The 25,928-nt window shown below is 35.8% G+C and overlaps 1 protein-coding gene across 5 annotated transcripts in view; it reads right to left on the bottom strand.

The window, feature by feature from the left end:
• RIT2 (Ras like without CAAX 2) overlaps positions 1-25,045 on the bottom strand; it is a 163,107-nt gene extending 138,062 nt beyond the window's left edge. For 2 of the 5 annotated variants that reach the window (XM_072359616.1, XM_072359621.1), the window contains exons 1-2: positions 25,015-25,045; positions 24,690-24,789 (exon numbers count right to left, since the gene is read on the bottom strand). In XM_072359616.1, the coding sequence (XP_072215717.1) occupies positions 24,690-24,789 (100 nt within the window). In that variant the 5' untranslated portion in view covers positions 25,015-25,045. Of the gene's footprint in view, positions 1-18,525; positions 18,622-24,689; positions 24,954-25,014 lie in introns of those variants that run through there. The other 3 variants (XM_072359619.1, XM_072359620.1, XM_072359617.1) reach the window with 3 other exon arrangements.
• Positions 25,046-25,928: the final 883 nt, after the last annotated feature.

Below are 25,928 nucleotides of genomic sequence, written 5' to 3'. Positions count from 1 at the left end.
ATAAGACATTTTAGTGTACCTGGAACATCCAGAAATCTTAACCATGAATGCATCTTTCAAAAATGGGTCAACTGAGTCCATTTATATAGGCAAGATTTTATTTTCAGTTTTTAGTGTACCTACAAATCTTAAGGACTATTTAGAGATCTTTCTACATTTTTCCTGAAAGTCTACACTGCAGATGTGCAGGATAGTTCTACTGAGAAATTCAAAACCCAAAGGAACATTTTCATACATTCAATTTACTTGAATATCCCATGGGGTAACAAAACAGTTATCCATATATCTATGTGTATAAAAAGAATTTTCACTGTAGTATGTGTATTCAAAGAGAAGAGGTAGATGTTCATCTAGTTGTAAAGTGTGCTAGTTAGGAGTAAGTAGATTACTGAAGATTCATGATGAAATGTTGGATATGGTGTATTCCACAAGCGGCTCAGCTTTCTCTACTTAGGCTATATTTGGAATTAAAAAAATATACATCTTATTCTGTTTGGAAGTAAACACAGGAGGAAATCTGGTCTAACATCTTGCTCAAAGCAGTAACTGTGTAATTATAATCACATTTAGGTAGCTCATTACAAATTCAAGTCATCTAATATAATTCCCAAGAGTTTTTCTTAAATTTTTTAGATGAGTTCTTTTAACAATTACCATGATAAATCCTACAATAAGGTATTTATTGTTATAGGTAGTTTAGCTAAATACATATATATACAGAGAGAGAAATATTGACCCTAGAAAAGGAAAAAAACTTAGAGCTGTCAGTTAGAGATAGTTACTGCTGTATACCTTTACTCAAAAATTCAAGGCTATGATACATCAGGGAATAAATAAATAAATATGTATATTTTATGCATGTGAAGACGCTAGAAGCTGCATGGATACCATCTCAATAGATCCATTTACCAAAATAAAGTCTCTGAAGTTTTCAGTGCTGAACTATACAGCCTATATAGTGGGTTTCACACACCAGATGCATACAGCTGTCCACAGATTTGCTCTGAGACAAAAGGTCCCACATACTAGTCAAAGGGTTAATGTGCTCTGTGCCAGTTAAGCTCACCAGAAGCCAATAAATCTCTGTCATCACAGTAACTTGTGAATGAGAAGATAAAATAACCTGTGGTAAGTATAATATCACCGTCTTGCCTCCTATAAAAACTTATAAATGTTTCCATAATGAGAAATCAAAGTTTTAAAGCAGATCTTATCAAGAGGTTGTCTATCGCTCCTGCCACAATGCTAAAATATTTGTCAAAAAGATGAATGCTTTGTACAAAAGCAATTATCAAGTCCTTGATTTTTACAGGAGTTATTTTAATCTGTGGCAAACTTGAATCAAAGGAATTGAATTCAACCCTGGCTTATCTGATTGGGAAGAAAAGCATAAGTAAGTCATAAGAAAGGAAACTGTTGTTTTTCCTTGACTTCAGGGATTGATCATTGTCAGTTAACACAGTTTCCATTAAGTACTATATTTGCTTATTAATAAAAGCTATGTCTTCTGCTAACTCTATGGAGAGACTTTCTCTCCAACAGGTAGTTGGAATCAGTAGAAAAGAGTGACTATTCCTGCCTTACAGGAGCAGATTTAATTTTAGCAAGGATAATCAGGTACTGAGAGTGGTATCACTGCCATTATCACCATTCTATTTATAAGAAACTTGATTATGTTTTTTAAATAATTATTTATTAAATATACTGTTGATTAACTGATTTGTATCTTACTGTAATGCACGGGATAAAGCACTCACTAAATCAGCTGACAAATAATGCTTCTTCACAAGAATAATCTGAACAACAGAGATAGTCAGCCATCAACTCAAACTTTATCTTGATTCTATTTTCATTTCTTGCTTTGAGTACCTTACTCAAAAAAGGTACATTTTATTTTCTGTCATATGGAACTGGACAACTATTGCTGACATTAAACACAGAACTGCATCATTGCTTAGCTTCTGACTTCATTTTGAAGTGCAGATTTCAACTGCCCCAATATTTCAACTGTTTAGCTGGTCTCTTGACCCAAGCACTGTAACAGTTTATAATCTTTTCCAAGTTCACTGAAGTTTATGAAATCTCTATTTATTCCCCCTGGTCAGGGAATCTTCACTATTCTTCATAGGGGAGATGCTCCAGGTCCTTCCCAATCTTTATGGCCCTCTGCTGGACTCTTTCCAAGAGATCCCTGTCTTTTTTTGTACTGGGAAGCCTAGAACTGGACACAGCTCTCCAGATGATGCCTTACTAGGGCAGTGTAGAGGGGGAGGATCACATTCTTTTTAATGCACTCCAGAATGCCATTGGCCTTTTTGGCCACCAGGGCACACTGCTGACTCATGGCCAAACTGTTGTCCACCAAGATACCCAGATCCCTCTCTGCAGAGCTCCTCTCCAGGTGGTCATCCCCCAACCTGTACTGGTGCATGCAATTATTCATTCCTGGGTGTAAGACTCTACACTTGCTTTTGTTAAACCTTATCTGATTTATTACTGCCCAGCTCTCCAACTGTCCAGGTCTCAGTGAATGGCAGCACAGCCTTCAGACATGTCAGCCAATACTCCCAACTTCATATAATCAGCAAACTTGCTGAGGGTGGCCACTATCCCCTTGTCAATTTTATTGATGAAGATGTTGAAGAGATTGATGAAGAGACTGAACAGTCCTTTCCCCATTCTTCATTGGGCCTCCCTGTATATCTAGAAAAGTTGGACTCCATGATTCTTGTGAGTCCCGTCTCGCTGATTCTATGAATAACAGGATAAGTTATTAAAAGATCAAATAAATGAAAATAATTTTTTTCATAACAAAAAAAGAGCAGAGATTCAACTAAAATGGTCCGTTTTGTTTGTTTCTTTTAAATAATCTCTGTAAATTACTATTTTTCTCTCACTCACTGATTCCACTTTTCATTCTTATACTTATCATAATTATGAGAATACAGGAATCAGAATTAATTTATATTGTATCACACATGATGTCTTACATTTATATGAAATATCTTCCTCAAACTTTGGTGGATATGTGATATTTATTTTCTTAATTAAACATATCTAAGCCAAAGGATGAAAAATACTGAGATAAATAGGTTTTTCAGGGTAACTTATTGACTTACCAAACTATTCTGTTGCTGAACTATTTAAATGGCTTCATGAACATATGGGGCTAAATAGTCTTTAGAAAGATCATTAAAAAAGAATTAATATTAGAATTCAATTTAATTTTTACATTGTTATACATACATACATATATAGATAAATTCCCCATATAATTTATTATTATTTTAATTTTTTTTAATTGCAGCTTTTCTTTCTTGCATTAATGAGCTGGTTCCTCAGGGATTTATTCAAATATGGGAATAACCACTGATTTAAGTATTGGAAATGGGTCAACACTTCCCCCACAGACAATGTCTGCAAATTTCAAGTGGACTGTACATTTTTGTACCTAAAACAGAAAGTATTATATTTTAGTACTTCTAATACAAACATGGCAGGAATTTCTCCTTAGTTCCTGTTAGTATAAGAGAAATTTGTTTCCTACATGAATGAATGAATGGATGACTTTATTACTGCATCTAACTTTGTTCACCAGTTCCATTCTGATACCTCTATTTGCCACTACTTTCTCTTTTATTCTTGTATAATCAAACTAGACCTCAGAACAGGAAAGGAAATGTGTCAATGACAACAATGTGGTCATCTATCTAAATTGCAGATAATTTTATTAGATTCTCAGGAATGTGAAAACTACACATCAAAATGCTGACAGCTGTTTTAAAACATTTTGTGACTAAAAGGTAAATATTCTGAGAGAAAAAGATAATATTTCACAGTAAGATTTTATCCATAGCTTGTCAATATGTATTGGAATTTTTCCACTGAATCAAGAAATTTTGGATAAGAACATAATAACTCAATTCAAAAAGTCCAAAGTACCCATCCCTATCTAACATAAAATATTCTTAAGTTGAACTCATATGTCAGTCTTTTCCTAAAATTTCTGAATCCGAATCAAAAATGTTTTCAATTTTTATTATGTGCATTTTATTATTCTTAAAAAGAATTCTAAGTGACTGAACTGACATTTGCTATATTGTATTCTCAAGCTCTAGAAATTGTATTCCATTTGCTTCAGGTGAGCAGATAGATACAGTACACTGATATTCTTCAATAGTTTTGTTATAATTCAAAAAGATAGAGGAGAGAAATTAGTCTTTTAAGGTTAACTAAATTTCATCTAAACCTAAAATTATATTCCTGTCTTGCGTCAACATACAAAGTCAGTGAAAAAAATAAAAACAAACAAACAAATAAATTCTGCTGTGCATTTATCATTACATGGGAAAACAAAACAAAACAAAAAAAACTCATGAGAATTGAAGACTGATTAAAAGTAACTGTACATGAGAATGGATTTGTAAAATTTCTGTTAAATATAGAGCTAAACATGGTGTCTTTGGTCACAGTCTAAGGAAGTCAATGTAAATATTTTTACTAACTTCATCTGGCTTCAGAAAACCAGTATGTTTACAACACCTCCATATTGTGTAAAGGAAATACCTACCAAACATCTCCTTAGATATTCATTCAGACGGATCTAGCCATTTACAGAATATTTGGAATAGCAGAGTCTCCTTTTCTCTTTAGTGCTTTTTAAACACACTGTCATACTATTGATTGTTTAGAATACTCCTTTACAAGAATTACCTTTAGATTTTGTTTCCTTCTTCTTGCCTTTCAAAGTCTGATATTCTCAAGTGGGTAATGACAGACAGGTACACAGTACATTTTCAAGTATTTTGCAATTACTGAATTGATTTTGTAAAGAGCTGGTTTTAGAACATCTCTGCACCATGAAATATTTACTGGAGTGCATGGCATGACAGTGCCTTCTAATGGAATACAAATATTGCAGAACTATAGGGGGTTTAAAGGGAAAAATAAATAAAACAAAATAAAATAAATAAAATAAAATAAAATAAAATAATAAAATAAAATAAAATAAAATAAAATAAAATAAAATAAAATAAAATAAAATAAAATAAAATAAAATAAAATAAAATAAAATAAAATAAAATAAAATAAAATAAAATAAAATAAAATAAAATAAAAAATTGCCTCACCCTTTCCAATGACCAGTGACAGCTCTAACGGAGTACAGTATCTATACAGAAAGATGCTACAACCTTGGCTGCTAACCCTTAAATGAGAGTGAGGAAGGGTGGGTACAGGCTTCAGTCTTTCTGGTCAGTTGGATGCGTTGCTTGCACATGAGCAACTTGGGTAAGCCACATGTTTTTACCTGGTACTCACTCATTGGTTAAGGTTATGACCTTACAATTCATCTGCTCAGAGAATGGTCATTAGTTTACTTTTACACATTCTAAGAGACTTGACAGCAGTGATTTCTATCTCATGAAGGAATCATCTTACTCCTAATGTCTGAATATTCCATACCTGTAAATATGTGCTATTGAGTGGGATTTAGAACAGGTCTAATCTTATTTGATTCTGGAGATTTTCAAAGGCTAGATGTCTTGTGTTTCTCTTTCTTTGGAGCCTTCCAAAAGCGTGTGTAGACTCCCTGTTTAAGAGAACACAACCTAGAACTCAGTTTAGCTACGTTTTTGTTACATAACTTTACTTGATGATAAGGGTCACGAAGAAATTGGATATCCTTACTTAATGCTCTTGGTGCTACTTTTAAATGTCTCTTTCAGAACTTCGGTGTGCACTGAACTTATCACTTAACAACGTTGTCTGTAAAGAGATTTAGGAAGCAAACCAGGGTAATATATATGTTTTGCCAAATAGCTGATGAGTGCCTGGAAATCGAACCAATTATTGCTTACATCCATTCATTTTTAATTATTTATTTTTCAAGTGAATTCTGCTTGGGGAATGGAGCCTGAATTCTTAACACTGAACAAAGATCAAAGATTATTTGAGATGACAATTTTAAAATAATTATTTTGTGAGACACCTTTAAGTACTGATATTAATGACCTATCTTGGAGGATTGAAATAGAGTAATAATATCTATTCAAACAGATTTTTTTGTAGGAAGCCCGTAGTTTCTTTTGGCCTATATTTCTGCTATAGCTTAGCTGAAAATGAGGGCTATATATAAAGTAACAGGGTTAAAATCATGTATTTCTACTTTTTGGTAGTCTGGACATCTGCTGAAATACCCATTTAATTATTGATTAACTGCATATAGCTCCCTGCATAGTTTGTTAAAGTCTGTGAAAGTGTAACAAGATCCTGCTTATGCTTGTTATAGCACCAGTGAGCTGACACTGGACTTGATATGCAGTGCCACTAGTGGTACTGATTATATTCATGACAATTCCAGAGCTGTCACGTTAAAAACTGTGCTCCCTCATTTCTGAACAAATGTACAGTATGCATCAACTAGATTAATACATCAACTATTTGCTAATAACAATTCTCTCAAAACTTCAACAAATTGTGTGTGAATTAAAAAAATTAACAGTTCCACACAAGCATTTACATGAAGAAACTAAGCAAGGAGGGCTAACTCTAAGAAAGCATTAGAAATGTATTCCAAGGCAAAGTAGAAAAGCATTATAATATAACAGATTTGGAAATGTAAGAAGAAAATATAATTAAATAAAAGTCTGACAACATTTCAGTCTTTGTATGTTGAGGCAGAGTGGTCAATTAGTGAGAATGTAGAAACAAACAGGTGCATGACTGGGGTTCTCTTACCTCTCATGCACCACATGTTCATCTCTGACACACATGCACCAGCTATCTACTCATATTGCACCAGATGACTCCAGTGCTTGTTTTCAATAAAGTAATTTGTTAAACTCAATTACTGTAGTCAGCCACTAGGTAGTTTAAATTACATATCATCTGTCTCTTATGCAAAGTTCTCACTCCATTTGTCTCTTTGATTGTTTCAGATGCCACTTTGTCTTACATGAGATAACATAAAAGGCACCAGACAGCATATATCAAATTTCACGATTTCTAGGTCTGATTATGTGCAAATTGGACTCTGACTTTGAGAGAAGAAAGGTGATCTTGGGGTTACAACTCTGTCCTGTCACTTGGGATACATATATTCATTTATTTGACTTAATAATGGCTGCTTGTAGAGTTGCCATTTGAGATTCTCCAAATTACCTGTATCTGTAACACCACTTTAATTCTTTTAGTTGGAAAATAGTGGTGAAAAAACAGGTCCCAACCTTAAGCTTAAAGGAAAAGTCTCACTGCATTTCTAATTAGCTTGCAGATAATCAAATTTTAACGTAGACAAGTAAGCAATATAAAGAATAAAGATATAAAGCCACTAAGAAAAAGATGAAATTATTGATCTAAGTAAGATAAGTAGTTTTAAACAAGATGTTTCTTTAAAAAGAATATTGTTGTTAATATTGGTCCATATATCTTTCTGGCAAGTTAGTATGCAGTACTAGGTGGTGCTAACTGTCAGAACAGAAATGAATTCCTTTGCAGAACCTGTTTCCTCCAACAAATTACTTTTTGTTATTATTTAGATAATTCAGCATTGTAACACATTACTTTTCTTATTACGTGAATGGTAACACAGATTTGTACTTTATTCATCAGCAGAAATGCCAGAATTATTATAAGCCGTGAGTTTTCTTCTCTGTGGAGGAATTAATTGACCTAAATTCAAAACCTATAATAAATTGCAAGGTATTTTTTGCATGGGATGAATTTTTCATGCCCTTGGATCACTGACTGTGATGAATCAAGTGGCACAGAGCAAGAGATCAGACAAGTAGCAAATGCCAGCAAAAGTGGGAAGCATAGCAGACAGCATGATAGTAATGGCAGAAGATATGCCTACTCCAAGAAACACTGACTCACCTTTCACCAAACTTTCTAAATATGATGATATTATTTTGATACTGTTGATTTAACTCATTTGAATGAAACTGAGAATATCAAGAATGTTCTGTGTGAATGCAAGCAAAGCAAAGATCTGCATCTCATCACCTGCTTTCAACTCTACATTCATCTTGTCAGCAACCTGCATTCTACATTTCTGGAAAAACCTATTGTGTGACTAAAAATATTTATTCTAGAAGTACATTCTATGATGGTGATTCTTCCTTGTGAGATCTTTTAAGAAATTTTTAGGTATTGTGTACTACATTAAGAAGTCTACAGAAATTTAGGGTACTTTCTGAAGACCAAATTAACATTTTCTAGATCCATACACCGTTTTGACATCTGCAAGCTGGAAGACAAACTTTTTCCAGTGAAAAAGATGGTTTCAGGAGGACAGCAATTGTTTACTATTCTCCTCATTGCAAAGAAAATTAAAAAACAAATGAAAAAATAAACAACAACGACAAAAAATAACACCTGGAACGTAAGAGGATACTTTACCTTTTGATCATGCTGAAGGCTAATGCATAGGCTAGCATCCATGTGAGTTTAAGGAACTCTAGATCTAAATTCATCATTCAGCAAGAGATAAAATAATCAAGCTTTTTAGACTTGGTACAGCTAACATCTCATCCACCCAATCAGCTGAGGCCAGAGGAAGACACGCACAGCACTGGTAAAGAATCTATACATTTTCAACACAAAGAAGATCATTAGGCTTTTGAGTATGTGACTTATAGTTAAATATTTTTGAAACAAAACTACTAGTGCTGCTTAACAGGAATACGCAACATTTGTTTAGTTCTATGCTCATCGTCCCAGTGATAACAGACACCTAAAACAAAGAATAAAATTCTGCATAATGTTGCCACTTCTTCATCCTTTTAGAAAGGAAGATGAAATGTTAGATCTTTTATTGTCACTGAAATTATAGGTGGTTTTAAAAGAGGAAAAATATCTTCTCAACAAATTTGAATGGAGCAATCAAATATATCATACATGGAAAAAAATATAATTGATAAATTCTGCAAAAATTGATGAGGAAAAACTTAAGATATTATGTTTGAAAACTACCCACTTGAATTACAGTCTGACCAATCAACATTTAAATTTTGGTTACTCCCACTAACAGAACAATGTAGCCTAGCTTTGCAAGCTTCCCTAAAGTAATGGCAGTCATTATCTCTAGGATTGTTCGCCTTTTTCTGTCAACTACAAAAGCAAATCATAATTCCTAGACTCAAATAACATTTTTAGAACCTGAAGTTAGGCAAGATAAATCTTCACACTGGCATCTGCATTTCTCTGTACAGACTTTCCTGGATTCATATTTCTGGAAAATGTCAGAGCTGTCAAAATCTTGAACCTAATTAGATCAGGTTTACCAAGGTTTAAAATAAACTATTTTGTCTTTCAGAGTTTCAATTTGGGAAGATTTTTTCAGAGAATAGGAAAAATCAGAGTTCTTTCCAAGACATGGCCAAGAAAAGCTGGATGTGCTTCCTCATCTGCTCAATATTTCAGCATTTGTAGCATGTAGATATGTACTGTTCCTCTTCTGTTTGAGGCAATATATAGTAACTTCACTGTCTCTATTTTATTAAAATATATTCTGGACAATTTTTCCTGGAATCATTATGTCCAGTTGTGATACTGTTGCAGAACTTACATTTCTTTTTAACACATAGTTTGTATGTCTGTTTGTTTGTTTTCTTATTGAGATGACAAGGATTGTGTGCCCCGGTGGCGCAGTGGTAGAATTGCTGCTTGCAACACCGGTGGCCCGGGGTTCGAATCCCCCCTGTGGCACAGGGGGTAGAAGTGCCACTTTGCTACACAGAGGGCTCGAAACCCGGGAGTTGGACTTGATGATCTCTAAGGTCCCTTCCAACTCTCATGATACTGTGATACTGTGATGTTGAAGAAATTGCTGAATAAATTTCAGAGAACTTTGAAGCACCCCTTGTGGCTTAGGTATCTAGGAAAATATGTCATTAAATAACTTTAAAAGATTATTTTCTTTTGATGGTCAGAAATACTAAGGAGATAGCTGTTTTAATTTTAGGGATGGGAAACCAAAGATGAGAGATAGATTGACTTCCTCACAGATATATAAGAAAGACTGGGCAATCTGATTCCTGATTCTCATTTCCCTTCTTCAGTATACAACAGAACATACTACAAAGTAAGAAAATCAGATAAAAGGGTCAAGACTCTGTTGTTCAATGCATGTATTTACCAGTACAATCAGTACTACCGTGGCACCATGTGCCAGTGTCAAGAGATTAAGAGGTTACCTGGTGTAGGGAACCTGCTTTGGCAGAGGGGTTGGACTCGATGATCTCTAGAGGTCCCTTCCAACTCCTACAATTATGTGATTCTGTGATTCTGTGAAGTTCACACTAGAAAGGCCTTTAAATGTATTTACATTTATTCATGTAATATTTTTTCAATATCATTCTGATTTCCATTATTTACCACAAGAATAAAATCACTACTACAGATCACACACATTGACTTTGAAGGATGATAAAAGGGCCCCACAGTCTATCCAGGTCCCTCTGTGTACCTTTCTTCCCTCTGGTAGATCAGCACTCCCTCCCAGCTTGCTGTCATCTGCAAACTTAATGAGAGTGCACTCAATCCCCTCATCAAGATCATTAATAAAGATGTGAAATTGAAGAATCCCCAGTATCAAGTTCTGGGGGACACTGCTCATGGCCAACCATCAACAGGATTTAACTTCACTGAACACAACTCTTTGGGCCTGGCCATCCAGCCAGTGTTTCACCCAGCAGAGCGTGCACCCATCCAAACCATGGGCAGACAGCTTCTCCATGAGGATATTGTGGGGGACAGTGTCAAAGGCTTTACTGAAATCCAGGTAGACCGCATCAGCAGCCTTACCTTCATGCACTAAGTGGGTCACCTTTTCATAAAATGGAATTAGGTTTGTCAAGTAGGATCTACCATTCACAAACTCTTGCTGACTGAGCCTGATCCTCTTGTCAGCCTTTAATTGGTCCATGATAGTTCCTGAGATTATTCATTCCATATCCTTCCCTGGCACCAAGGTGAGACTGAGATGTCTGTAGCTAATTCTCTCATAAATTCAGTTCCCATGATTCTCCATTAATTTCAATCCTGCAAAATACTCACTGCCTACAGTTTTTCTCAATGTCATTCAAAACACTCAATCATAAAAGACATATGGAAGCTGCAGTAAGCCTGAGCACCAGGGAAGTGGCAAAGAGGCAAAGGATTCTTTGAGTATTTTGATGTTTTCCCCTCTGTTTAAGCCAGTTCTCTCATGTATCAGGGAAGCCACACTGCCCTTTTCCTGTCTCTTCTGACCTATGCATTTAAATAAATCCTTCTTGCTATTTTTCACATCCCTTGCCAAGTTAATTTTCATATGAACCTTGGCTTTCCTAATTCTTTCTCTACATGTCCAAGCAGTAACCCTGCATCCTTCCTGGACCAGCCTTCTCTATTTTCCCTGCCACTACTTTTCCTTCATATTCCTCAGTTTAACCAGGAGGTCTTTGTTCAACCAAGCTGGCCTCCTGCATCCTGTTTGATTTCTTATGCTGGGAGTTCTTGTTCTCTCAGAATGTTGTCCTTAAAGAGCTTCCAGTTCTGTCATATTCACATGTCCCCAAGGATAGTTTCCCAGGTTAATCTCAACCAATACCTCCTTTAACAGCTGGATATTTACTCTCGTGACTCTTTGTTTTGTTTTTGTTTGTTTTGTTGGTTGTTTTTTTTGTTTGTTTGTTTTTTGTTGTTTGTTTTTTGTTGTTGTTGTTGTTGTTTTGGCTTGTTTTTTTAGTTTTTGGGGTTTTTTTGTTTTCTTTTTGACAAGACCACATTCCATGAAGAATGCAAACTCAGCCAGGACAGACTTCATCCCAGAATACCTCCAGTCTTAACCTATTTAAGGAGGTTTTCCCCTGGATTGATGTGTCAGGGACCTAAAGTCCCCAGATTGAAGAATGATCCTGGGGTGGAACAAACTATTCTGACAGTCCTAACGGAAGTGGATTTGTGGCTACAGCCATTACTCTTCTTTTATGGGATCTGAACTTGCTACTTTATCTGATTTTGCACTTCTTTTGCAAACAGGTGTTCCACTAGGGCTCTGTGTTATGCCTTGGCCATGCAGGTGCAGTGTGCAAGGGGAAAAAATTCCTGCAGAACCTGGAGAGAACAAAAGCAGGAGGGAGGCTGTAGTGTGTTCGGAGAGGAAAAATGTACTTCAAAGCAGGGGACACCCTGGTGACACTAATCAAATCCACCACTGGCACTTTCCTTCTCTGTCTCCTACTTGGCATTTTGTCCATCTCTTAAGGGTTAGTAAGTACTGTTTTGCTTCCTTAGCACAGTCCTTCTGTTTAAGCTTAATAGGACTTGTATTTCATGTGCTTAGGGAGTTTCTGCTTGCTGCTTACTGGCAGTGGATGCCTATGGTGTGCCTGTGTGCTGAATAAAATTCGTAATTCTCTGTGCTGCCTTGAGTGTGTGCTTGTTTGCCTCTGCTTCTGAGGCATCTGGTCTTGGATTCAAACATACCTAAAACAATTGGTGATAACCACACCAAGTAAATCTTCACCTATGACTGGTCTGTCCAATACCTGAAACAGATTTTTTATGTTGGGCCCTAGGAATCTCCTGGATTTCTTGCAGCTCATTTTGTTGATAGTAGAAATCAGGGTGATTGAAATCTCCATCTGATTAGCCTGTGAGCACGTCTTTTGTAGCTGAAGCAAGAAGGCCTTCTCAACAGGCTCCCCCTGCTCAGACAGTCTGTAGTAGGCTCTGACCACTAGATATGCTTTACTGGATGGGCCCATGATTTTAATCCACAAGCTCTCAATCCAGTCATTTCTAATGCTCAGAGGCAACACTGTAGTTTATCCACTTCTTAACAGAGAGTGCAACTCCCCCACCCTTCCTGCTTTATCTATCCCTTCTAAAAATCTTACAGCTTGAAATGAAGACATAACTCTCTAACATTTTGTCAGGATACCAAGATGCCATCTTGTCAAAATGTCAAGATGCTTAAAGTTACAATCTTTTAGCATCTTGACATTTTTCCCAGATTGGGGAAAAACAGAACATAATTTCCCCATTCTGATGGAAACATATATTTACTACCACTCTGATTCACTACTATATTTTACATCTTGGAATGTGGATGGTTCTAATTCTTTCAAGGACAGGGAAGAATCTTAGAAATATCAGGTCACTGATTTCACTAGGTGCTGAGTTTTGCTAGGGTTAAAGGGTATAAATGCATTCGATTCTGGACCATCACAAAAATAACTCTGTTTAGCAAGTAATAAATTGTTGTTAATCTTAGATTTACATAACATTGTCTGTGGTTGAGTTGAGGTGATACATCATAATAATAAATGGGAAATACAAGGCTGCACCAGGAAGATTTGTGCTACATCGTCTCCAGGACCCAATTGCAGAAATTGAGTCCGTGAAAAACCTGAGAGTTACAGAGGCAGGAGAAAACATCATTAACATGACCCCTGTGTACTCTTTGTCCCCATGACACCCTCAGAAAATACTGAGGAATAACCACAGGCCACTAGCATCTATCAGAGTCACAAAGAAAAGACAGTCTGAAACACATATACTGAAATACAAATGACTGCTTTATTCAATCCCTTCACTCCTTTATCACTACTTTTATGCAACATTATCCAATATTCCCTTTCTAGCATCTTCTTTCCACAGCCCTGTGTTATGTTTGTTTTTTTTCTTCTTAATTTCTTGTCCTATATTCTTAGCTGTTCACCCATGTTGTATTCCTTCTTACTGTTAGTGAGTTCTTTTTTAGCTTCTGTTTTTTTTTTTTTTTTTTTTTTTTTTTTTTTTTATTTCTAAATGGTTTTCTACACTTAAATATCACGGCCAATTGACATTTTCATAAAATCATAGAATCATAGAATCGTTAGAGTTAGAAGGGACCTTTAAAGGTCATCTAGTCCAATTTCCCTGCTATGAACAGGGATAACTACAACTAGATCATGTTGATCAGAACTTGGCCTTGCCTGGCCTTGAATGTCTGCAGGGATGGAACACCCAGTAGACCTCTGGCTGACCTGTTCCAGTGCTTCACTACCTTTACAGTGAAAACTTTTTCATATAAAATATAAATCTCCCATCTTTTAGTTTGAAACCACTTCCTCTTGTCTTATCACAACAGGATTTTTGTGTGCCCCCAGTGGCGCAGTGGTTTAAGCTGCTGCCTGCGGCACTGGAGGGCCCGGGTTCGAATCCCCCCTGTGGCGCAGGGGTAGAAGTGCCACTTCGCTACACAGAGGGCTTGAAACCCGGGAGTTGAACTCGATGATCTCTAAGGTCCCTTCCAACTCGCACGATACTTTGATACTATGATCTTTGAAAGCATCTATCCCCTTCTTTCTTATAGCCCCTCTTTAAAACCCGATTGGCCTCCCTCAGGTCTCCCTAGAACCTTCTTTTTGCCAGGCTAAACAGCCCCAGCTCTCTCAGCCTGCTCTTTTAAAGAAAGTTTTGATCTCCTGGATTATTTTTGTGGCTCTTCTCCGAATGTTCTCCAACAGGTTCACATATCCCTTGTACCTAGGACTCCACATCTGGGCACAGTACTCCATGTGAAGTCTCACCAGCACAGAGTAGTGGGGTAGGATCACTTCCTTCACTCTACTGGCCACAGCTTTTTTAATGCAGCTGGGGACATGCTTTCTGTATTGTGAGAGCACATTTCTGTCTTATGTCCATCTTGTCATCCACTAGTAGTCCACTCTCAAGTCCTTTTTGTCAGTCTGTACTCTACCCTCTTATCCCCCACCTCACGTTGGTGGGAATTACAACTAGTTGAAAGGGCTTGCAAGACCTTGCACTGGATTTGTTGAACATCATATTGTTCTGCTGACCAACTGATCAAGTCTATCTAGGTCTCTGAGCGACATGTCAACCCTCAGACATTTCAACCACACCACACAGCTTGGTGTCATTCACAAACTCACTGAGGGTGCTTTTGACCCCACTGTCAAAGTTATTAATGAAGGTATTAAGTAGCACCACTCACAGTACTGACCCCTGGTGGAAATCACTCATCCCTGTTTTCTTTGTTCAGACACTGAGGCATTGACCACCGTTGTATAGGTACATTTTTGAGTGTGTTCTCAGGGAAAAAAAATAATAATAATAAAAGTGGTAGCTTCTGTGATTCGCTGCCTCTTGCAGTGTCAGACATTTAATAACTTTAAAGAATTAAGGTCAATTTGCAACAAGGAAAAAAATTAAAAATGGTATTTTGTCTTCAACTATCATAAATACAGATCAGCACTACTTGACAGATCATGATGCAAATTTACTGTTATAATTTACATGAGAAAATCCACTTAAAGTATTGTAAATGAAAGACACTGCTCTTCAACACATCATGAGGGATAACTGGATTGTTGCGGTAGACTCTTATTATTTCTCCCCTCATCCCAGTAGAGAAATGAAGTGTCTGTAACACATACTTGCAAATAGATATCATGAGGCCTAGGAAATACACTTCTGACTCATAAGCAAAGTCTGGATCATCTATCATTTTATGAAGCAGAACTCTAGTAGAGTAATTGTGTGTGATGAGTGAAAAAGTCAGTACGACTTCAGACAACTGAAACGAGACAATCCACAGTGTGGAAAATCCAAAATAATTATTATTTTTAATTTAAATTGATGGGGGGAAAAAAAAATAGGGGAAATTTAGAGTTTCTCTCTTATTGTTCACAGTTTCAAAAATAAAGTCCTACTGCTTTGAAAGCAACAACAGAGAAGGCTGACCAGCAGGTAGAGGATGGTGATTCTGCCCCACTAGCCAGCTTTCATGAGGCCCCACCTGGTATAGTGTGTCCATTTCTGAAGCCTCCAACACAAGGACATGGAGCAGGTCCAGAGGAGGGCCATGAAGATTAGAGGGCTGAAGCACCTCTTCTAAGAGGACAGGCTGAGAGAGCTGAGGCGCTTCAGCCCAGAGAAGATTAGGTTCCGTGGTGACCTTATTGTGGCCTTCCAGTACTGGAAGGTGGCCTACAGGAAAGCTGGGGTGGTCTTTTTATAAGGGAAGGCAGCAACAAGAAAAGAGGAAATGGTCTCAAATTGGAAGAGGGTAGATTTAGACAAGAAATTAGGAAGAAATTGTTTTTTTTTTAGAAAGTCTTTCTAAAAACATTGCATATCCTGTTCAAAAGATAACAGTTCTTTACAACACAAGCAGTTACAAAGGTGGTAGGCAAGTGAGATAAAGGTAGCAAAGGAATCTCAAAATGTGTCAGTGAATATGAAATTTGGTTACAGTTTCTTGTACCCAGAGTAGATAAGAATCGCAAAATAAAAAGTATGATTGCCAAAAAGGAAGTTAAACAACAGCTCTTGACATAGTTGTGGTCAGTGTACACTAAAAAACAATGTATATCCATCTCTCAGTTGAGTGATTACACATTATTTTTCAAAACATTATGAAACTCATTTTTAAAACTTTAAAATATTTTTGAATCCACATTCTGGATTTTTTTCATAAAAAATGTATATTGCCCCAAAAGTAATGCCACCTATTTGTTTCCATGGAAACTGCTACAGATGCAAAGAGCATGATAACATTTGATGGGGCAGATGCTCAGCTACAGCTCACTGCTTTTCAACACTGTCATCACCATACATTTTTGTCAGCAAAAGCCAAGATTCACTGAATGCCAGCAGTGGTGTCCCATAGTCACTCTCACCACTGGTGAAACACCCCGCACTGTCTCGCTGCACACAACCCACCGGTTGGTCTCCATAAATGTTCAAGAAGCATCAACAAATATTAACGGGTGAAATTTTCTCTGCACAGAGGAATTCATTTCCGTACCTTTGCTTCACACACATTCCAAGACAAACAGTGTTCTGTCAGGCTGCCCCTCTGCTGCCATCTGTCACACAGCAACAATGAAAGAACACTTGTTGGGAAGGTTCAACCTCTTCTGTCATACCACCAACATCTTATGTGACTTTTTTTCAAGATACTCATTGTACTGTTTGAAACTGAGTGATTTTAACCAGTGTCTCCACTGGGATCTGTTTAGTAGATAGACATTTTTCTAATAAATGACTGTAGCTCACAACAAGGTGTCTTCTCACCATCTGTGAATCTGAGATGCTGCACTACACTAATCTCCAATACCAGTGAGTGGAGCTGTGTGAGAAATGCTTCCCATTTCTACCAGCTTCTCCACATGTTGGAAATATATAAATAAATAAATTGAAAGTCTTGAAGGAAGCTAATTGCCGTTAATGAACAAACTAAAATTGGAAAATGATTAACAGAGGTATGGAAATAAGTAAAATGGAAAATAGGGTAAAAAAGAAAAAAAAAAAAAAAAGAAAAAAAAAAGAAAAAGAGGAAAGTGGTAATAAAAAAAAAAAAAAAAAAAAAAAAAAAAAAAAAAAAAGTTTCCTAATTGTGCTTTCAAAGCTGGCTGTAATTTGGGTCTGTCCATTTGTCATCCAAATTCTAGCAGATAGCATGTGCTGAAAATGGTGCAGATGGCTCAGTGACGCAGCAGGGGTGGTTTGGATGGGAAGCAGTTCCTGTGGCTGCCTCAGCAGATTGTTTTCAGCAAAGATATTGACAGTGCCCAGTCACTGTCATGAAATAGTGCTTGTTCCCTTATTTCTGTCAGGGCATTTCAAGTGGCTGATCTATGTGTGACTGAAATCAGGAGGATCTGACATAGTTCAATTCTTATTGCTGCCAAACAGCCCTGTCTTTAATAGCAAGCATTATGATTGAGAAAAGAAATGCAGGACACATCTCAGTGAAATGCTCACTGTGTAAACAAAATCATTTTTCAGTAATTCACACTGTAAGAAGTTGACTCATTAAAGTGTTATTTTGCAAACTTAAATCTCTTCAAAACATTGTTCGTTTAGGAGAAGTCTGGATGCAGGTGTTCAGTGAATGAATCCCATTTCTACTGACAGAACAGAGGGTAGGCTTTGTAAGAGGTAACCTAGCAGTTCTTCTTGTATTCCAGGAATACTAGTGCCCAACAGATATGTCAGGTGACTATAGTTGGTTTGCCCTAGCAACCTAGAGGATGAACTTCAGCCATGAGTTGTGGAATGTTAATTATTTTTTTCTAACACAACAAACATTTCCAATTTTACTATTAAACATATGTTTAAGGAGATATGCTTTATGCATTTTATTGAACAAAGGAATAGATTTCCAGAAGATCTCATACATCCTTAATTACATATTTTAATTCTAATTTTACCATTTAACTCATTACCTCTCTATTAAGAAATGCTAGTCCCATGTCCTGTTCTTCCTCAATTCTCAGAAAATATCCTCTTATATATATATATATATATATAAAACACAAAAGCACACAGAATCACAGAATCATAGAGCTGTAAGAGTTGTAAGGGTTGGAAGGGACATCTCTAGAGGTCTCGGTAGAGAAGGGTCCTTGCAGTATATTGCATCATCAAGTGTCTAGGTGGGTCTTGAATATATTCAGATAAAGAGATATCACAACCCTGCTGGGCAGCCTTTCCAGTTTTGTCACCCACACAGCAAACAGGTTTTACCTCATGTTCATGTGGAACTTTCTGTGTAAGCATTTGTGCCCACTGCTTCCTCTCCTGTTGCTGGGTACCACCAAAATGATCTCTTCTCTTGACTCCTGCCATTTAGATGTTTAAAAACAATGTTAAGACCTCCTCTCAGTCTTCCCTTCACCAGGTTGAACTATTTCAAATCTCTCACCTTTTCCTCATAAAGGAGATGCTCCAGGTCCCTAATAATCTTTGTAGCCTTCTGCTGGACTCTCTCTGGTAATTCCCTGTCCTGAAATGGGGAACTGGATATGGCACCTCAGATGTGGCCTAACCAGGACAGGGTAGACAGGGAGGATCACCTCTCTTGAACACTATTTTTAATGCGCATCAGGATACCATTGGACTTCTTGGCCATAATGGACACATTACCGGCATATTTTCAACCTGTTGTCCACCAGGACATCCAGATTCTTCTCCACGGAACTCCTTTTCTGCAGGCCAAGAGCTAGCCTACCATTGCTAATTTTTTTATTCCTCCTCAGGTGCATGACTCTTCACATGCCTTTGTTGAACCTCCAAAATCTCCTTTCCACCCAGTTCCCCAGTACACCCACTTGTTGAATGACAGCATAGCCTTTATGTGCGCCAGCCACTTCTATCTTCATATCATCGGTAAACTTGCTTAAGGTACACTTTCTTCCTTTATTCTTGCCACAGATTAACATGTTAAAAAATACTGGACCCAGTACCAACTGCTGGAAAACACTACTAGATAGATTGTTGGATTATATTACTTTTTTTTTTTTTTTTTTTTTTTTTAAATTTTTCCCCAGACAGAGGATTAAGGGGTAGGGACTGGGGAGGGAGGGGACACAATATGAGCTCTGCATTAATTGTGCCTTGGGAAAATAATAATAATAATAATAATAATAAAAATAAATCGCTACAAGAGAAGCAGCATAAGGTGGACATCAAAATTTATACTTTGAATTTAGAAAAAAATGTTTTCCCCTAACTGCAATCCACAGCCTAGTCACTCAGGTATTTTTCAAGTCAACTTATACCGAGCAGTAACTTAATTCTTTTGAATACTGGTTTGGCTCAGAAGATAACAGAATAGAGTCTCTTTCTATGCATCTGGGAAAACAGCTGTATCTTACTGGGAGAATACTGAGGACAAGACAGTAATATTGGACTAGGAAAGATGTGGTGAAATTATAGTATAGTTCTACAGTGTAAGTAGCAGGAAGGTGAAGAAAAACAAGCAAACAAATAAAAAGCCATGCCTATTGAGTAAATCTGATGAATTTTTGAAGAGTATTCTAGGTTATTTAGCCTGGTGTAAGACCTGTATCAGCAGAACTAAGTATTTCTTTCCAATCTCAGATCAATGCAACCTCTTACTTTACTGTTTCCATGTAGCTTGTATCACACACTAATTTATCTACAGAGGCTTAACAGATAGCTAAAATGAATCAATTCCCCAGGATGCACTCCACGATCTGAGAAGTATCTCTGTTTACTGCAAACTCTGAGCATTAGGACACGCTTGAAATTAATAGACAGTGAAGTTTCTTTATCAGATCTGAATAGGTGGCAAAACTAGTCCAAGAAAAGCAGATTGGATCAGAATCAAAGAATACAAGTAAAATTAGGCATTTAATCTAATCCCTATTCACTCATGCATGACAAAATTTTTATTGTTTTCATACATTTTGAAATTATTTTATAAGCAAGATCCTGAAAAAAATCAGATGAGTCACCTGTATTTGTAGAAATAGGTCATTTAATAGCAACAACAACAAAGTAAGATGGAAATAAATAGCAAAAGCAAGTATATGCTAAACAGGATTAGAAATATATTTATTCTCTGTCTGATTGAAACAATCCATAGAGAAAGTTTTTCTTCATATATTATCTTCCTATGTTTTGTTGTTGTTGTTGTTTGTTTGTTTTTTTGAGACTGAAACATGGAAAAACATATTGATTTTTTTTTTTTTTTCCCAAAACCTATATATTACAATTAGAAATATATTAGCTTAAGTAAAGTTTCCAGGTATTTGTTTGATAAATCCTTCATTTTTTATTTACTTAAAGGTTCCAGCAAATTAATGAGCAGTCAATCTGATCAATACTTCTTGAAAAAATGTACATTTTCTCTGCTGTTAAAAGCAACTCATTAGCAAGATAATATTTATTTGTTTGTGAAAATTTAAAACTTCATCTTCACATCTTAAATGTCAATTCCTTGGGGCAGGTAGCATTTATTTTGAATTTAATATAAACACATTATTCTAGCTATCAGAAATATCAATAACTTGTCTTCATCCTTACAAAAATAAACTTTAATTAGTATTAATAAATAATAATAATTAAATATATATGTATATCCGAAGACCAGTGTCACTGAACTCAGCAAATGCAAGTATGTTTAGATCATGGAATAACAGGAATATTTGAAGGATGCCTAGACAGTAATAATTTTTCATGTGTTAAAGGTTTTCTATTTTATTAACTTCCTTAGGCATACCAATTTTTTTGCATCTTTTGGAAGTCATTCTACATCCCCTTACTTACTCATTGCTATTGTTTTAAAGAGAGGACAGCAATTAAATACTGTTCTTAGTGTAATTATCTAAGAAAATGTAAATCATTAGGGCTTGACTTCAGGACTTAGGAGCAATTGTATATTTGCTTATAACATTGCAGAACAAAGCTGAAAACAAAAATTAGGAAACATGATAGCATCAGACTTATCTTTCAGATGTGAGCCTAAAAAACATATTTGTAAGCAAAATCTGTTTCAAATTCACTAGAATTCTTAGAATTTAATTTTGTCAGCCAAGTTGAGATAGGTTTGAACAGTACTGGGTTAACTTGAGATAAAACCTGAGAAGACAGTGTCAAAATGTTTTCTTAAGTGAAAACACACACACAGTGAGTATTAGAAATGTTTAATTTCAGTATGGAATGCAGTCAAGTGAGAGTCTGTGAAAAAACAACAACAACAACAACAACAACAAAAAAAACCACCTTTTTTCAAAGTATTTTTTTTTTTTTTCGTATTCTTTTATCTCATTTTACTTCCCAGTTTTAGCTTTATTTTTATCTATCCACGAAGCAAATGTATGGCAAAACATATGGGTGTGCTTGATAATAAATTGGAGTATTATTCAGGAAAAAAAAAATAAAAACACAACAGGAAGCTTTAAGGGGTTACACTGTGGAACATTTTAAAGGGTCTCAGTATGAAATCTATAATCTCTACTAGTGATAGAGAAATACCTCTCCAGGTGAATACATTCATGGATAATATCTAAATATCACTGCCACAAATCTGCTCAGAAGTTTAATGTTTTTTGTTTGTTTGTTTGTTTGTTTTTTCCTGGAGTTAATTTTGAAATGGTCAGATCAGTAAATCACAACTTTTAAACCACTCTCTCTCTACATATTATTACACTTCTTTGGTAGGTTTCAGATATGAATGTGCTGAGCTTAACTTCTATTGCCAAGTTAGAATTGGCAATAGAATTGCCAACTACAACTTTTACTACACTGTGTAGACCAAATAACAGGAGGTTGACTGTCATCCTGTATAATCTGTTGTCTTGGAACATACAACTGAAGGAATAAGACTGAAAACCCAACTCTATAATACCAACATCAAAAGGACATCCATCATCGGTGCTCTCTTCCTAATTCTTACCTGTCCACATATATAATGACTACTCACAGCCCATGAAAATGAATGTGAAGTTTTCAGTAAAAAGACCTCCATATATACAGTAAGAAGTCACACAGAACAGGGCAGGAAACAGGAGACCAGAATACCCACGGCATCCATAAAAGTGAACTACATTTAGGATAAAATTATGCTTTCTAAAATTTCTGTGAGTTGTCTCTTAAGGAAAATTATTTTCTTACTTAAAGTATTTAATATTGAACAAAATGAGGTACTGAAAGTCATTTATGTAAATGGTATTTCCCACTAAGAAACTTAATCCCAACTTTTACTCTTTTTATTAAGGTTTAAAAAGGGAAGGAGAAAAGAGGGGAAGGAAAAAGAAGCTAGGATACTGTCAATATGTCATCCCATATATCAAAATCAGAGATGGAAACAGAACTTTTCTCTCTCATCCCTATTCAATTCTGATGCTTACTGTAGCTAGACACATAACTTTCTAGACAATGAGTGTTGGTAATTAGGAAAATGCTGCCCTCATTTCAAATAATAGAAATATTCTTTCTGGACATCTTCTGCTTTTAAGCTGGTGTTAATTAATCTAGTCTTTAGTCAATATTAATTATTTATTTACAATTTTACATCAATGCTTTCTCTATTGGAATTTGAGCAGTAGGGACAATCTCAATATTCTCAGTCATTCTCACTGAAATATTTCATACCCATTCCATATTGGAAACTCCTAGTCAATAAATGAAAAATAGTGTTCCTCCTTTATCAGTCTCTTAATTGTCAGATAACACCCTCCCCCCCAGATTATCTCAGATTTTCATTAATCCCACTGAATGTGATAACTAGACACTTCGTCCTATTGTTATTTCTCTAGATCATAAAGATGTCCAGTTCTTCTTAAATAATTATCTGATCTTTCTGTCTTCTGAGATGTGTCAGTACCTTGTGTAATTCACATCTCTGAGGGTTTTAGTCTCATTAATTCATCAGCTAACATTTTCTGAAGAATGAAATAATTAAACAACAAGATTTGAATAAACTCTTGCTTATCTCTTTAAACTCAAGCTTTAAAACTCATCATAAAGGAAATGGAAACATTAATGTTTCCTTGATGTGTACATAAAGTTTTGATACTTTATATATATTATGAGTACGTTTTTGTTTGTTTGTTTGTTTGTTTGTTTCCCTTCAAAACAACATGATTCTTACAAGAATATGCTTAGAAAAAATTGCTGTCATCCTTTGGCTAGGCTGCAGGGGTAGAAAGGGGACATTATGTTGAAAGTTCCAGCAGACATCCTTGATATCTGCTTTGCTATGGATGAATTAATTTGAAATCACAGAAAGTTACTCTGAGATAAGCATTCTTCCTCATTTTATGTAGTGATCATAGCATAGTACCTGCACCAAAATTATTTTCTTGGTTAAGCAATACTAGTGGGAAAGAGCTGTCACTGAAAGATGTGGCACTGAAGTGTAAGTTAGACATAACAACAAAACAGAGGTAACATATACAGACAGGAAATTATATCCACTAGCTCTATTTAGTCTTTTATATTTTCACCTTGCCCTGTTGTTTGAATAGGAAATAAAACTTGTTTAATTTACACAACTAATACAGTTTAGAATTACAACTTTCTTTATCCTGAAATTTACTATTATGTTATTATTGTACTACTTTTCCAGTTTATTTCTTTCAATCTATTTTCTTCTTTTTTTCTTTTTGAATTTCCAAAATATTTAAATAAATGATTGTTATGTAGTCAGATCAATATACTGGCTTCTGAGACAAACACTGCACATTCAGCAAAGTCTTTTTAATGATAGAGAATGCAACTGTCAGTGAGAATAAATCAAAGACGATAAAATGATAACACTGTCCAGAGAAAATAATGACATACCTCGCCAGCACCGGACAGTGATATTAAAGCATGCTTCAAGTTTTCTTTATCTCTTGGAATGAGGCTAAGACATGCATTCTGCTACTGATGGGACAGGAGAGGAGACAATGCCAGCTGAGCCATAATAATACTCAGCAAAAAGTCAGGAGTTGCAGGGAAGAAAACATAGTCACTGTGGACACCCTCTACACTTTGCACAGAACAGCTGACTTTGCAGTTAGTAACATTTCTGCTTGGGGGCAAGGGCCAGCAGGCCAACAAGTTATATTCACACTATCCATCCCCTTCAGCAAGTTACATGAGCACTTACAGTTACACTAACAGCAGAGAACTGACCACTCTTTCCTCTATACAATGGAGCCAAGGGTGGTTTTGCAAAAAAAATATCTAATTAAAAAAGGCTTATAATATCTCACTCTGTAACAAATTAAGCTGATTCATTGCCCCAGCCACCAATTATAGATGCTTCTATCCAAACAATGTGCCAAAAAAATAAAATTAAAAAAAAAAAAAATCCCTCATTAATCATTCTTCTTTGAACTTTACATTATATTCCCAGTTCACCCTTTCTCCACAGATACACTGCCACTGAAACTTACCGCTTTTGCCAACTCCCCCTGCTCCTAGCATCACCACCTTGTACTCTCTGGAGCCTGCTGAAGAATTGCTGGAGGAGCTGATTTCATTTTCTAGCTCCATCTTGCACGAGGCAGAAGAGAGAAAAAGGGAAGAAAAAGCAATTTGCAGATGCTGCCTCTGATCTTAAACAACTATAAAAGCTCTGTTTAAAAAAATAATAAATTTAAAAAAAAAAAAAAAAGAAAAAAAAGAAAAAAAAGAAAGAAAGAAAGAGAAAAGAAAAAGAAAAAAAAAAAAACCAGAATGGAAAGGTATAATACAAGAGGTACGATTTATCAGCCTTACACTCACTGCTGTGCCTGTGTTAGCTGGAGAATGTCTCATAGCAACCACTTTAACAGCTTCCAATAAAAATCTCTCTCTGCCCCCTCCCAGCTCTGTATCATTTTCCATGTTTCTCTTCCTGGACAGAAGCAGTTTTGTGATGCTCAAGAGATCTGATACCTCTGGGTCTGGGTGTTGCTGTGTCACTGGAATCATATATAGCAAAAATTCTGGAGTAAAAAAAAAAAAAAAAAAAAAAAAAAAAGGATCTCATTTCTGAATTATGATGTTTGCTATTCTGTGTATCACTTCATCACTTCCTTTGATTTTAAGCAATAACAGACCATCAGACAACCCCCATTCCAACTTGGACTTAAATATTCATCCTGTCTTCATAAAGTTTGCAAGATTTACATTTAATAAAATCATAAGCAAAAAGAGCAACAACATAAAAGTGTTTGCTTTTCATGAATCTCCCTGCAGTTTTCTATGGTTAGGACTGTCCACAGATAATTTTCTTTTATTTCAGCTTACATCATTTATTTATTTGCAGATCCATGAGTTTTGCAAGGTGTAAAGGAGCAGTGAGCTTGGTTTGTTTTTATTTTCTGCACGGAATTTCAGAAGAGAACTGGAAATAGAGAAGAAAGAACTGTTCAATTAGAAAGTATCTGTATAAGTAAAATGGAAAAATAAACCATTTTTAGTATTTCTCATGAAAATCATATATTTCTAAACAACTCGGTTTGTCCTAAGAAATAAGTAAATAAATAAATTAATAAATAAATGTCACACTGTGACTTACCCTCCCTTTATAATTATCTAGCAAAAGCTTACAACAAATGACCAGAGATGACCAGAATGCTTCATTGATTTCAGAAGGATATCCTTAAGCTGCACTATATTTAAAGAATGTGATTAGTACCGTAGAATGG

This window comes from Excalfactoria chinensis, chromosome Z (genome assembly GCF_039878825.1).
Source record: "Excalfactoria chinensis isolate bCotChi1 chromosome Z, bCotChi1.hap2, whole genome shotgun sequence".
Lineage (NCBI taxonomy): Eukaryota > Metazoa > Chordata > Aves > Galliformes > Phasianidae > Excalfactoria > Excalfactoria chinensis.
This window is presented reverse-complemented; position numbering and strand designations above follow the sequence as displayed.